Source organism: Stegodyphus dumicola, chromosome 4, assembly GCF_044657685.1.
Source record: "Stegodyphus dumicola isolate Sdum_Otavi_A_Nest chromosome 4, ASM4465768v1".
Lineage (NCBI taxonomy): Eukaryota > Metazoa > Arthropoda > Arachnida > Araneae > Eresidae > Stegodyphus > Stegodyphus dumicola.
The window spans coordinates 61965692-61981313 of NC_140771.1; the positions used below are offsets into that span (position 1 = coordinate 61965692).

At 32.3% G+C, this 15622-nt stretch overlaps 1 protein-coding gene across 3 annotated transcripts in view; it reads right to left on the reverse strand.

The window, feature by feature from the left end:
• Nucleotides 1-15622, reverse strand: part of LOC118205029 (E3 ubiquitin-protein ligase FANCL-like) — a 60346-nt gene that overhangs the window by 17661 nt on the left and 27063 nt on the right. For all 3 annotated transcript variants that reach the window (XR_015040685.1, XR_015040684.1, XM_085815014.1), the window contains exons 7-8: nucleotides 9814-9967; nucleotides 6636-6719 (exon numbers count right to left, since the gene is read on the reverse strand). Coding sequence is in view for 1 of the 3 variants with exons in the window: in XM_085815014.1 (XP_085671140.1) it covers nucleotides 6636-6719; nucleotides 9814-9967 (238 nt within the window). In the remaining 2 variants the exon portion in view is untranslated. The remainder of the gene's footprint in view (nucleotides 1-6635; nucleotides 6720-9813; nucleotides 9968-15622) is intronic.

Genomic DNA, 15622 nt, shown 5'->3' on the forward strand with positions numbered 1-15622 from the left:
GTAAAAGATCAGCCATGCCAGATTTTTCAGATTTTATCATGTTAAAATTTATGAAAATGTCCAAAGAATAATTGCAATAAAAGACTATTTAAAAATATGATAAACATTCAACTTGCAATGTTGTTACCTTTCAAACGCATGCTTATCATATGTGTTCAAGCATATCAGCCTAAAGAAGCCAAAAATTAGTTTAAATGCAGATTTCAAACAATCCAGTGACTGTTTTACCTTAATTTCAATCAAACCTTGATGTAATTTCAAATTTTCAAATTTAAACCTTGAAGTAAATATAACATTCATAATGTACAAGAAAAATACACTCATGTCCATAAATGAAGGATAATGCAAAATCAGGCAAAGGAAGAGTTAGAAGCAAACCAAATTTGACTTATTTGTAAAGCTTATTTATTAAACAAAAGGTAAAGAGCAAAAACAGATGCTATATGTTTGATATTATTAAAAAAATTAGCAATTTTTTCTCCCTGGAGCAAATTACAAAAAAAAAAAAAAAAAAAAAAAAAAAAAAAAAAAAAAACCTATTTACAAAAAAACTAACATTACATGGTTGGTATGATAGTTAATACATTGTATGTCTCCCAGACGATGTAATACAGTCCGTACAACACCTAGGCATGCTGAGTATAAAATTATTGATCTGATTTTGGGAGATATTACACCACTCAAAAAGCAATGCTCTCCGAAGTTCCGGTAGATATGTAGGAGGAGGTTGACGGGCTGCAACTCGTCGGCCAAGCATGTCCCACACATGCTCTACTGCATTCAAGTCCGGTAAGAATGTTGGCCAGTCCATACGGGTGATATCCTCCGATTGAAGGCATTCGCTTACGATGTTTGCATGGTGAAGACAGGCATTGTCATCCATAAACACAAATTGTGCGCACATGGCGCCCCGAAACAAACATACAGGTTGTTCCAGAATGACATCCCGATAAATTTGGCTTGTCATGGTTTCAATTTGAACATGCAGGTCAGTTCTGGAACCCAGAATAATTCTACCCCAAACGAGCACTCCTGCACCACCGTAACGGTGTCGTTCAATGATGTTTTCTTGGTGGTAACAGGTACCTGGAGCTGTAGATATGAAAGTCCGGCGAAAATCAGACTGCAAGCTAAACTTGGACTCGTCGGAAAACATCACACAAGCCCACTGTTGCAGTGTCCACAATGCATGCTCTCTACTCCAGGCTAACCGTAGGCGACAGCGAGTTGCAGTAAGTGGAATGCATCTGACAGGTCTACGAGCATATAGACAAATCTACCCTAAGCGTCTGTACACGGTCTGCCTTGAAATTGGTCGTACCAGCGGCTGAAGAGAGCTGACGAGACAGGTCTGAGGCTGTGCTCCGCCTGTTTCTTTTGGCAGTAACTGCCAAATACCGGTCCTCATTCGGCGTTGTAACTCTGGGGCGACCTGTGCTGTAACGTCTATTCACATTACCATCATCTTGGAATCGTTGCAAAAGCCTGGAGATGACACTCTGGGCAATTCCAAGTTCGTCTGATACTTCCAGTTGGGTACGCCCACATTCCAGACGGCCGATAATTCTACCACGTAAAATATCATCCAAATACGTCCTTTGTGTCAGAACTTGTGTCAGTTATTGCAATGAAATGCTTATAAAGTACCTGCGAACAATTTTACTTCTTTGCCTGTATTCCTTATATATCACTCTCTTACACTCTCGTCATTGTGACGTACCATCGGTGTCATCTGATTACTTCCTGAAATTTGCATATGATTCTTGAAGATGTGTGTAGTGATTTTACAGGTGATATATTTATTTAAGAGTTCAATTTCCGCGTGACTCCGAATTATCCTTAATTTATGGACATGAGTGTATTATTATGAAACAAATTACTTTTATGCAAACGAGAAAAATTTGAAAAACACTGCGACCCCCCTCCCCCCAAACTGAAAGGTTTCAGATTTTAAATTATGTCCAAGGGGGCGTGTTTTAAACATTCTGTGTGTTACCTTTATTTATTAAATATCATGTTCTTTGCACTTAAACCACAAAATTCATTTTAAGAGCACTATTGCAAAATAATTTTAAAATAAGTATATCTTTAGAATTTCCGATACACAATGTCATGCTCTGGAGATAAAAATGTCCCCCCTCCTCCCCTCGCTTTGAAATTGATTAGTTTGTTAATAAAAAATTTGTGTAAAATGTTACAAAATATGAAATCAATAATAAAACAAATTTTAAATTCCAAATTCGGGCTTCCAGATGCCCATATTGAGTGGAAGATTATGTTATTCAAAATTTGTTGGCTCTAGGTACCCTTGTTTTATCATAATGCAAGAAACATACAAACATTTACACAGATTCTTCATTATTTAATTTTTTAAATATAATGCAGAATAATATTTAGTGGCAACAATTTTTAAAAAAACAATGCTTGTAGTGAATCAATGCAAAATGCCAAAACCAAATTAATAGTCTTTCTGAGCAAAAATTAAACTGCCCCTTAGGACTAAAAAAAGGGGGGACAGTTCTATATCTTTCGTTCTACTGGGCCGATTGACGAAATTGTGTTTTTAAATGTCTCGAAAGCATGACTTAAGATATGTATTAGATTTATATATAACATTTGACTAATATAAGTATTTTGATACAAAATCGGACTTTTTCTGAAATGACATGTCAGTTTTTTATCATATTTCGAATCTACGACTCAAATTATGCCAAAATGTTAAGTTTTGTAATTTTTGTAAAAATTAGCTCTCAAAATTTTAGCTCCTCAGTATTAATTGAATTTGCTATATATTTATTAATCTTTCTTTCTTTATTAAACTTATTTGATTCTTCCTTTCACATTTCGAAATTTAGGTTCATTCCAAATAAAATTCCTCCATATTTTTCTGATTTATTTTTAAAATTTATATTTATAAATCATTTTTATAAATTTTTTGAAAAAATTTTGAATTACAATATTATATTTTTAAAATCATCTTAAAATAGATGTATTTCTAAGCATGTCTGAAAAAATTAGAATTTTTTATTCAAAATTTCCGAAGATATACGTGAATTTATATACTGGCGCATTTTGAAATTTGGCATATTTGTTGAAAGCAATAATAACATCAAATGTGAGTTAGGCACTTTGTTAAAGTTATTTGAAAGTAGGAATGATGTTACTTTTTTTCTTCTTATGCACAATGTGAAAAGGAAAATAGGTTGCCATATATTAAAACGTGCGCCAAGTGAATTATTCTTGGTGCAAACTGAAAAATATGTGTTGGAAAATATAGCTTATTTTTAAACCTTTTACTGCATCATCTCTCCTCCTTGATATGTTTATTTAGTTTAGTCCTTATTTTAATGTAATATAGTAGTTACTTCTACTTCTTTTTCTTGCTGCCACTGTTTGCATTGAGAACGGACTCTTTCAACCTAAGTGAGATGCAAAAAACGAAACATGATGTTACGTCATCTGAAAAGCCGATTCGTGCCGATAGCTGATTGGTTGCCGTGAGATGATGTCATTCCTACTTCTGCTATAAGTATCTCGCGTCGCTCTAGCTCAACCCTTCTAGTTCCTGCTTTCCCGGCACTTGAGTGAGCAGTTTCCAGCCCCTTCAGAAGGATGCATGCAGTCCGGTGATTAAAGTGCCTTGGTTCCGGTTTGCGGGATGATTGTTCCAGATTAAAGTTCTTTGGTTCCAGAGGCTACCATGTGAGTGACTGCTGTGGGTGGCATCCATGTTCTTCAATGAAGGCGGAATTAAAATACGTGAGCGGCGACTCCTTGTGCAAACGGGGTTAGGCCTGTTTTAAGTGCTTTCAAGAACTTCATTCAAATTTTCAGGTGTTTTTCTTGACCATTGATTATGGACTTATTGAATGGGTAGCCAGCTTTATTTTTAGGCTGCATAATTACTGTTTAGGACATTTTTGTTTGTATAGAATGCCAGTGTTTTGGAGACCAGGTAAAAATATTTGATGAATGATGGTTATATTATATTTTTCCTAAGACTCTGATATTGTTGACATTTATTTTCTGTGTTTTTATTCTTTATTATATTGTTAATAAATTGGTTAAGTTCAAAATCTTTTATTGTCTTCAATGTCTGCACAACATATCTCAGGGAGCTTTTATTGCTAGTACTGCTAAATGTTTAATTTCTTTAAACTTTAAACTTTGTTTTAGCATCAATATGCACCAATATAAATTTTTGAATTTCTCCATAAATTTCCCACCAAATTTTACAAAATTTAATATTTAGGCATAATTTGAGTCGTAGACTCGGAATATGTATAAAAATTGACATGTCATTTCAGAAAAAGTCCAATTTTGTGTCAAAATACCTATGTTAGAACAATGCTGTATATAAATCTAATACACATCCTAAGTCGCTAAATAAGGAAAAATCAAAAAAGTTTAATATAATAATAAATATTTGCCCAAATTCAATTAACATTGAGGAGCTAAAATTTTGAGAGCTAATATTTTAAAAACTACTTGTACGATTTTTTTAAAACTTGGCATTTTGGCATAATCTGAGTCGTAGAATCGAAATATGGAAAAAAAATTGGTATGTTATTTCAGAAAAAGTAGGATTTTGTGTCAAAATATTTATGTCAGAATAGTGCTATATATAAATCTAATATATATTCTAAGTCGCACTTTCGAGACATGAAAAATGCAATTTCAATTTTGTCAATCGACCCAGTATAGTGTGAGATATAGAACTGTCCCCCCTTTTTTTTTGCACAGTGTACATAGAAGTTCAACCACTACAAAAGTAATTTAGCTGTTGCCATTCCTAAAAGTCTTTCTTATTCCTACTGTTCTCAGAAGTTCATTTGATGTGTTATATTTATTTATTTATTTATTGTGCATGTCAGTTATGAACATATATCTAAAGGAAAGCAAAATTTACAAAAAAATTTAACCAAACCTTCTAATGTAATCAAGACAAATATAAGCTGTATGTGAAGTTATTTAAACACAAAACTGCATTGATTAGAAATGAAACAATATTAGTGTATTAACCAGTACCCACCAATGTCTTTTTAGTATGTAAAATATGTAACATATTGTTTATATGAAATTTTAATTTTCTTCCATTCTGGCTCTAACTTTGACTAATATGGCCATTTTAATCATGTCAACAATGCAACTGTGAGTTTACTTTTCTGAGTATTAGGGCAACCATAGATGTTACTTTTGAATTTTCTAAAAAAAAAAAAAAAAAATTTATTTTTTATTTCTCTACTTTATTACAAGGCCTTTTTCTTATTTATTTATTTATTTATTTATGTATTTTTTTTTTTTTTTTTTTTTTTTTTTTATCTAACTAAAGGAGGATGGGGAGAGTTTCCACTTTATTTGAGTATCAACTTCAGATCAATCAGGGCACTGCATTTTACTATTTTTTTAAGTAATCGTTTTCCCAAAGACAGTGCCTGGCACAATTATTTTTTTATCTTATGCTGATTTTGACTTTATTTTAAATCATGCATTTACTGGATATGGTGAGGAAAAAAGTAGAAGCAATCTATTATTCCAAGCATTTGGTATTTTGTCAAAAACTGTGAGTGATCAACTCTGGTACAACAAAATTATACATGACAAAAAGATGCACGATAGAAATATAATGTTAACAACTGCTGACACAGTATTATAATGAGATCTGAAACTGGTTTGAGTGAAATCACTTGCCTTCTTATTCAGCAGAGTTTCATATCGAGGCAGAGCAAAGCTCCAGAGAATAATAATAGTATTTGATTCTAGTTTAAATGCTATCATCAAGATATTCTGCTGGGAAACTAAACACCTGTTTGATTGATCTGCTGCCTTCAGTAATATATTTTATTACAAGGTATCAACAAATTGTTAGCAATAAATCAGCAACTGCCAGCTTACTTAACACGTTGACTGCCGCACACATTTTACGTGGTTTGCCCATGACGCCAGCTTGAAATTTTTATTATGCAATGTATATTATGTTGAAATATTATCTACAGAAGCTATGTGAGTTATATAATCGTGCTTAATGTATTTCTCATGGTGGTGGTCACCGGTGACTACCCAAGCCTCTGTAGACCATTATTGCGATTTATAATTTAAATTTTTACAATTTATTATTCTTCAAACCATCATAGTAACAATGGTACTATTTAAAAGTTTATCAGTATCGATATTTACTCTAATTATGTATTTTAGTATTGGTCGCATCGCCGGTCACTGGTGGCATCCAAGGTGCTGTAGCCAAGTCGAGTGCCGGTCACCGGTGACCCCCATTGCAGTCAACGTGTTAATAAAGTCTTAGTACACATACTTTAATTTTATATATTTCTATGTAATTATTTTCAAGATACAAACCAGCAATTAAAATAGATGCCCTCATTAGATTAACTTCCTGGCTTTAGCCCCTACAAACAAATTATTTTAATTGTTAAGTAAGCCATTTCGTTTCTGATAAAAAAGCCACCACATCAACTTTTCATAAGTGGTTCCTCTTATTTTAATACTTTATACTGTTAAAATGTGATTATATTTTAAAATTCTCACATGAATAAATGATTATTAGAATATATTTGACAAATGAATGTGATTTAGAAACATATGATCAGTAAATCAGAATAGAATGAGAATAATCTTACTTCTTTCTGGCCCTAAGTAGTGACAAGTTGGTATTGAGTTAGGCATCAGAGGATTGATTATCAATAATAAAGAAATGCCTGATCCTAAGAAATAAAAAAACATAGATTTAAATATCAGGTACATATATACTGCCCAACTTTGAAAATGCAACACCAAGAAAGAGTGGACTGAAAATTATGCAAATTTCAGAATAGACACACGTCACCAAGTTTTGAGAATGACGTAAAATGCAGAGTTCTCCAACGCATGTTGAAGAAGATATAAGGAAAGGAACTTGTAGAATATTCAATTTTTGTGCCATTATTTCTACTAGGGAAATCATTGTAGAAAATTTATTCTTGTCTCAGAGGATGCGTGTAATAGCAGAGAATACCAGGCCATTGTCAATAGAGGCAGTTACAGAAGACAGATGATTTTACGAGAGGCATGGTGATCAGACTGAGAAGGGCAGGTTGGTCCATGTGGCAAATCTCAGCTGACACACACCTGGATGCATCCACAGTGCACTGGCTGTCACAATGATGGTTGGAACAAGGAAATGTGACAAGTTCAAGAGGTGCTGGTGCAGCCAGATTGATGTCAGCACGTGTAGATCGATGCATTCGCTGACAAGGGGTGGTGCACATGCAAGCCCCTACTACCTTCATTTAAGACATCCTGGATGTTCCCATACTGACCAGACCATTTGCCATTAATTAGGGCTAGTGGTCTGCACTCATGCCATTTACTAAGAAGACTGCCATTGATCCCACATCATAGACACTAACGTCTGTAATGGTGCCGGGCTCGAGCGATGTGGATGATGGAATGGCTCAGGGGCAAGGTCCCAGATGAGTCACGCTTCTGTTTCTCCAACCATAGTCATGCATACGAGTGTGGGTCGATGTGGAGACAGGTCCAATCTAGCAGCAATTATAACACCCCATCGTGAAACTATGCTGCATCATGGTTTGGGGCATAATTGTGAACCATTCCAAGTCACCTGTAGTTTGGATCAGGGCATTATGATGGCCCAACAATACATGGATAATGTGCTGTGGCCAGTGACACTACCCTACCCTCAGGGAATGCTCAATGCCCTTTATCAGCATGATATTGCCTGACCACACACTACTCGCATCAGCCAACATGCTCTGCAAGGTGTACAAACACTTCTTCTTCACCGTTCTCTCTTGATCTTTCACCAATTGAACATATTTGGAATGTGATTGGATGCCATTTGGACACCCTGCCATTACTGCACTCAGAAGATGAACTTTGGAAAAAGGTTGACAAGGATTGGGCAGGCGATCCTCAGGAAACCATCTGAAGTCTCATTGACTCTGTACCTAGACATGCTGTTTTGTGTATTGCCATCCAAGTGGTCCTACAATCAGTGCTTAAATTGCACCGGAGCCCACCAGAAACCGGCTCCGGTACTTCTAAATTTTTAAGATAAATTACAATTTTAGCTGGAGCGCACCAGAGCCCTAAATAAGATGAGCTTTAGTACTTCTTTTTATAAAACTGAATCACAATTTAAAGGGAAAAAAATTTAGAATTCCTAACATTTTAGTTTAACAATAGGCAAACCTTGCAATACTCTATTTCCCTAGAAATACGAACTCATGAAAACATGAGACGTTCACGTAAAATCCCCTCACTCACATGCGGAAACCTTTCCCTTTAAGAAGGGCAATAAATTTTGGGGAGTTTGTTCAGGAACGCGTACATTTCTCGCCATGCCATCGTATCTAGTGTATTGTTATCGATGCTGTTGTTAGTTATTCTCACAGTAAGGAAAATTTGTGTTCGTAAATGTGCCTTAAGTGACAGCGAATACAATAAGAGGGAAATACTGAGATAAACTGCTCAAGCACATTCCATACATCGTCTTCCCACAGTATCCACTAATGGGGGGAAGCATAACTAGCAACTTTACTTTCATTCTTAGGAGTCAGATTCAGGACTCATTTTACCCCTGACACACATCTGCTTGATGGCTATAATTATATCAGCAGAGAGCCACGTTCAAAGAGAACATTCTTTCTCACCAAGATTCCCCTCATTTTTTATTTCCACCCACTCATATCCTCATTCTGTTTCGCCCTGGAATTTTCATCAGCCATACTTTAAGCATATTTAATTTTTGTGATGATAAAAGAACTCCCCCCCCCCTACGATCAGAGCTTAAATTGGGCCGGAGCCCAAGAGTTTGGATATGGTGCTTCTTAGTTTTTGAAATAAATCATAATTCTAGCTGGAATGCACTGGAGCCCTGAATAAGAAGGCTGCGGCACTTTTTTTATGTAATTGAATAATAATTTCAGTAGAAATTTTATCTTGAAAATTTTATTTTAACAATAAAATTATATTAAAAATTGGTTTTAAAATTTCACTTTATCTCTTTACATTTTATTTAATTTTAATTATTTAATTACTTCATTCTTTAACTATTTCAATAAATAATAATTATCAATTAAATTACACAATAATTATTGATTAAATAACAATTTATAAACATTAATTAAATAGCTATTAATTAATTTTATAATAATTGACTATTTAATTTTAAAATTGTTAATGAATTTAATGGTCATTTTATTTATTTCTTTACTCTTGTTCCTCTTTGCTGACGGTCTTCCATAGGGCTCCGGCACTTCTAATCTTAGAAATTAAGCCCTGCCTACAATCTACTAAGCTGACACTGTTCTTGCTCTGTATTATGTATATCATTTTGAAATAAAAGTCATTTGTTGTTGCTGTCTCTCTCTGTTTGCCAAGTTTCATCACTTTCTGGCCACTCCTTCTTGGTGTTGCATTTTCAGTGTTGCTGAGTGTACATATGCACACTAAAAAACACAGATACATACATAAATGCATATATTTTAAACACAGACAAGTTTAATTAAATAATGAAATATATCTGTTTCTAGTTTAGTTATGGTTAATTTTTTTTAAACCATTCAGTTGAGGTCAGTTTCATTCTGTTCCATACTCTGCTAAATTATAAAAGTTCAGTAAGCAAAAACATTTACAAAATAAATCAATAAAAATAAAATTTAAAAAAAAAAGTATTACAATTAGACATTTCAACAAGCAATTTCTTAAAAAAATCTAACAAACTAGAAATTTTAATTTTGATTTAAAAAAAATCGATATTTCTAAGGGCCTTAAAGATATACAGCAATGGCTTACCAATAACTATTCGTCTTCTACAATCCTTTCTACTTGGTTTTTCTGGTTCCAGCACCCAGGTTTTTGAATCTATTTCATCCATAATATTCCAGAATTCAGATAATTTTATTAAATTTTCAGAAAAAGCAGTGAACATTTCTGCCAGAGTATCTCCCTATGGAATAAAATTGATAACTTCTTTGTCTCCAAGAAAATCTTAAGTTAAGAATTTTATTTGCAAAGAGTTTTATCAGGATTTTGAATGACAAAGAATAAAAACATTTTTAATCACAAAATTTATCACATTAAAAAACAATATTAAAATAGAAAAAAAAAATAAATAAATAGCACACTGTATTTACAGAAATTAAATTTACTGCAATAAGAAATAATTATTGTATTATTCCTTTTTCAGCGACTGTCTCAGTTTTGTGGTTTCTGGTAATAAGAAAGTAACACATCTGGTAAGAAAAGTAATTAGGAAAAATCTTAAAAATCTAAATAATATCTAAATCAAGGGAATAATTGCACTGTTAGCAACAAAAATATCGTAAATATATTAAACTATATTAAATACTAAAATCATAACCTTTCAAAGCATTACAAATATGCAAACGAAAAAGTTGAGAACCAGTTTAAACAAATTTAGACTTCAGCAAAACTGAAACAGTCCAGGTCAAATGGCCAAAATATTAGAATAGTCAGATTTAACGAATTTTGCTCTTATCAACAGGAATTATTTTTGTCCATCTCCCTGATGACAGCAAAAATACTTCAATTTGACAGTTCTAATATTTTGGGCATTTGGCCTAGACTGCTTTGCTTTTGCTAATTTCATTACTGGTGAGAAGATATTTCAATGGGTGAGAAGATATTTTTAGTATGTAAAATATGCAACATATTATATGTATGTGATTTTAATTTTCTTCCATTCTGCTTCTAATTTTGACTAAAATGGCTATTTTAATCTCCTGAAAGTCATTATTGCAGCCAAAATACTCTGAAGAATAGTTAATCTGTTCTGTTTTTCTTATTTAATTTTTATTAACTTTCTGCCAAAATTTAAATTACATTATTAAACAGTTTTTCTTTAACTGGCTACAACTTTTTTCACCAATATCACTTGGTGAAACTAAGTCAAAAATAGAAATCCTGCCTTACTTATCTTCAGACAGACACTTATTTGCCCACATTCTTTCCAATGGTTATTTTGAAGATGCTACTTTTAGAGTAAATTATAACTTATACCTAGGCCTATTTTGTTTTCAAAATGTTTACATGTAGATGCATAATTCTTTTTAACAATGATTAACTTTCTGAGCGGCATGACTAGCTTTATCCGGTCATGAGAATTTTTTGTCACTTGGCACATATCAGCTTCTAATTTATAATATTTTACTTTCTTACTTATTTTAGTAATGTAAATATCATCTTAATAAGCACAAGTTTATGAAAATACAGATTAAAATAAGTAATTATACAAATTTAGCTAATAAATGCTGTTTAAATACAGGTCTCCATGACAGATCCAAAATGCTGCAATGCTTAGAGGGTTTATTTTACAGTAGCCACTTACTATTTATAATTGTTTATAATTTTCTAGTATAAAATTGTGTTTTGGGCCATTTTCCATTTCTGTTGCATATAGCCCAATGCACATTTTTTGATACATTGAATTTCAATTTGAATTGATATTTCTTTTGTATTTATGTTACTGTAAAAGCCTGAAGTTTGGTTAATCTAAGGTTTTACTGGTAAAACCTAGCTTTTAACAAAGTGGCTTGGTAAAAGTCCGAAGCATGCTTTAACATGATTACATTTCGAACTTTTACCAAGCCTTTGTGGTAAAACCAGGAATTACCAATGCCTACCAGTAAAAGCCTGAATCGAGAGCTTTAAATCGACTCTGAATAAACCTGAGCATGTAAATTCCATCGCAACACTTTTCTGTTCCTTCTTATTTGCACCATTTGCAGTATAGGTTTGAGCAAATTCAAACAAGTGTAAGCGGCTACAATATAAAATAGAAGCCATTTGTTTCCATTTCAACATTTTGCATTTAAAAATTTTTCTGAAAGGAAATGAGTGATGTTACGTGGAAAACATTTTACAACATTTTGTCTGAATCTGAAAAAATAAGCACGATAACAGCTTTTATTTAACAAATGAGATATATACCTCTGTAATAAATGAGTGAAAGAAGCACAATAACAGGCTTTTATTTAACAAATGAGAAATACACTTCTTTAATAAAAATGAAGTGAAAGAAGCAAAATTTGTGAAGCCAAAACTATCAGTTCATTACCGAAGTTTTAAATGGTATGATATTCCAGATGTTGGACGACACGACAAACTTATAGCACCACTCTCTGCAGAAAAAGCAGAAATCCTGTATTATGTTACAATTGATGAAATCATCAATGTCATACACAATGCTTATATCACAGTTGGCCATGGTGGAAGAACCCACATGATTTAGGAACTGAATCACAAGTACATGAATATAATAGTAGAATCTATCATCACTTATTTTAGACTACATTAACCATGTCAGAAAAAACAAAAAAACTGTGAAAAAAGAGGATTGTTATCAAAGCAATTGTGCATAGCGAAATGAATTCTCAATGCCAAGTCAAACTAATAGATATGCAGTCCAATTCTGATTGCGATATGAAATTTAATTTAGTGTATAAAAATCATCTTACAAAATTCATCCTACTCCGAAGCCTGTGCATTAAAAGAGCTGATGAAGGAACACATGACCTTTTGGATCACAACTTTTGGAGCCTCGAACATTTTCCATTCCAACAATGGGAAGGAACTTTGCAACGAAATCATAAACAGTTTATGTGAAATGTACAGTGATATAAAAATAGTTCACGGTACACTGAGACATAGTCAGTCACAAGGTTCTGTCAAATGGGCGAACCAAGACATTGAGAACATGTTGGCAACATGGATGGAAACAAATAAGATATAAAAGTGGTTGGAAGGATTAAAATTTGTTCAAGCAATGAAAAACAAAGCATATGGCAAGGGAATCAAATGTTCACCTTACAAAGCTATATTTGATTGTCCTATGAAGCTGGGACTTGTTAACTCAGTTTTTCCATGTAATTTGATTAGTAACATGGCCACTGAAGAGAACTAAGGGAAAAAATATAAATATTAATAATGAATGCATTGTCAATACAGAAGATTAAAGCAGTAATCTTGAATGAACAGTTGATGTAGAATCGCAAGATAATAATAATAATAATGTCTGTGAAAAAGAATCATGCATAACAATGAAAGTAGATACTGAAGTTCAAATTTTTTTTAAAAAAAACCAGATATATGCTCTGACATAATGGGTGCAATTATACACAAAGTTCAAAACTGAAGGTGTTTCAAAAGACAGCTAAGAAGCAAGCAAAGATGAAGATCGCATCTACTAAAAACTTTTGGAAACCTAGTCTAGGAGAAAATGTTAAAATAAAAGTACCTGATATTGATCGATCAAAAATGAATTCAAAATCAATAATATCCATTATTAGAGACATTAAAGATGATGAGTTTTATATTCTTGGTACTAAGTTTCGTAAATTAAAATCAGTGTATACAAGAAACCAGATTACCTTTTGCAAAGAAAATTTTCTTCAACATCAAAGAAGTTGGTATAGGAGAAATAAGTGTACATGAAGTAGTAAAAAACTTCCTTTGACTGGGGGACAAGGACTCAGAAAATGCAATTGTTTACAGAAGTGTACTACAAAGATGTGTTTGCACAAATCAGTCTTTATAACTCAAAATGCCATAACAATCAACCTTGTTTAAGAAGTATTAGATGTATTAAAGAAAAACATACTGCATTTTTTCTTACTTTTAAAATTTCATAATGTTTATTTTTTTTCCCCTGCTAAGCTATCAATTTAATTTAACTATTGCCAAAATTATTTTTAGATTTTTTTAATTGAAATTTCTTTAACAGTTATCGAGAGAAATGTGCATTAATTCAGTTTTTCCTATGGGATCTTATTAAAGAAATGGCATAAATACTGCATTTTTTTATTTATATTTTTTGTAACTCTTTGAAAAATAATTGTAAGACAGTTTCATCGACATAATCTTAAATCATAACTTATTTTGATTACTTTTATAATTTATATTAAAAATTAAAAAGTTAAAGTGTGTTTTTAACTTTTTTAGGAAGCACTGTATACAATATATGTGCGAATAGAATATTCTATCATAAATAGTCCCTTGTTTCAGGCTTTTACTGGAAGGCATTGGTAACTTCTAGGTTTTACCACAAAAGCTTGGTAAAAGTCTGAAATGAAATCATAAAGCCCACTTCAGACTTTTACCAAGCCACTTTGGTAAACGCTAGGTTTTACTTGTAAAACCAAGGATTTACCAGACTTTGGGCTTTTACATTAACATTTACAGATTTGGCAGTCTTGATGTGTAGGGGTAGCATCTTTAAATTTTCAAAGGCACAAATAATTAAAACAATAAATTTCGACACTGCTGCTTATTTGAGTTAAAAAGAAACATATCCAAACATACATGAACCACAGATAATTGTTGAATCAGTGTCAGGATTTCTCCACTTCCTGATAATGTTTGAATATGACAATGATAAAATGGTTATTTCAATTCTTAATTTTTATCATTCAAGTATTTACTTGATTTCAATTCATATTTTAAATTTTCATTCAGATGCCAATCTTGGCCAAAGGCTATTTACTATTTTTCTTATATGCACAAAATTTGTATCTATTTTATGGTTTTTTACAATAATTTCTAACTTCTGTTTTCAAGTTATAATTTCATGAAATTGCCTATTTTCCTCTAATTTAACACATTTAATTATTTTATGTCAATCTTAGCAGCAAATACACAGTACAGTACAAAGTCTTTAACCCGAACGTCCATAATCCGGAATGATCTATAATCCGGATCTCAAAGCTACAAACTTTCTGGCCAATTTTTATTGGTTATTGGATATTTTTGTCTATATTTCTGTTTTTGATGCATGCACATAATATGTTTACGCATGCGTGTTTAATGTATAACGGACGGTATAAGCTAGGCTAAAATTATCTATTTCTAATGTTGCAGATTGCGTTGCTCCTCAATCTTCTAATTGGATCCGACTTATCATTTTTTGCAGACTGTTAGAGCAATTTTATAAAAAGTAAGCTTGAATTTTTGATTATGTCAAAAAGAGTTTCTGATTCTGGAGCTGCCAAAGGATCTACAAAGCGAAAGTATGTTTCAATGTACTGCTTCCAATAGTGAAGAAAGTGACAGAGAGGTCATTGAAAATGCAAAAATTTTGATTGACAAGTTAGTCATACATAGATACACACAGTCTTACATAGATACACACAGCAATTACAGGACTTGAACAGTGGAACTGAACAAGAAATTATGTCTGTTTATAGAATTAAAGAGAAAGTATTAGCACAAAAAACAAAGCAACTTAAACAACTTAAATTGAAAGAAATGTTTAATAAAGTAAACAAATAAATATTAAGCTTTTTTTTTTTTTTTTTTTGTAAATTTTGATACCCTTTAGATCATAATTGCTCTTTATTTCATAAATTATGGTTTCATATTTTTAATTTTATAATTTCTGCATGTCATCTTACCAGATTTAAACTGATGATCTATAATCTGGAAAAACCCCTAATCTGGAATCGCCAAAGTCCTGACGAGTCCGAATTAAAGACTTTGTGCTGTATTACAGTTCTGAAAATTCTACTTGCAATATATTATATATGTAATAATTATGTAGATGACATAAGGATTAGAAAACATATCTGTAGATACTTGACGGCATAAT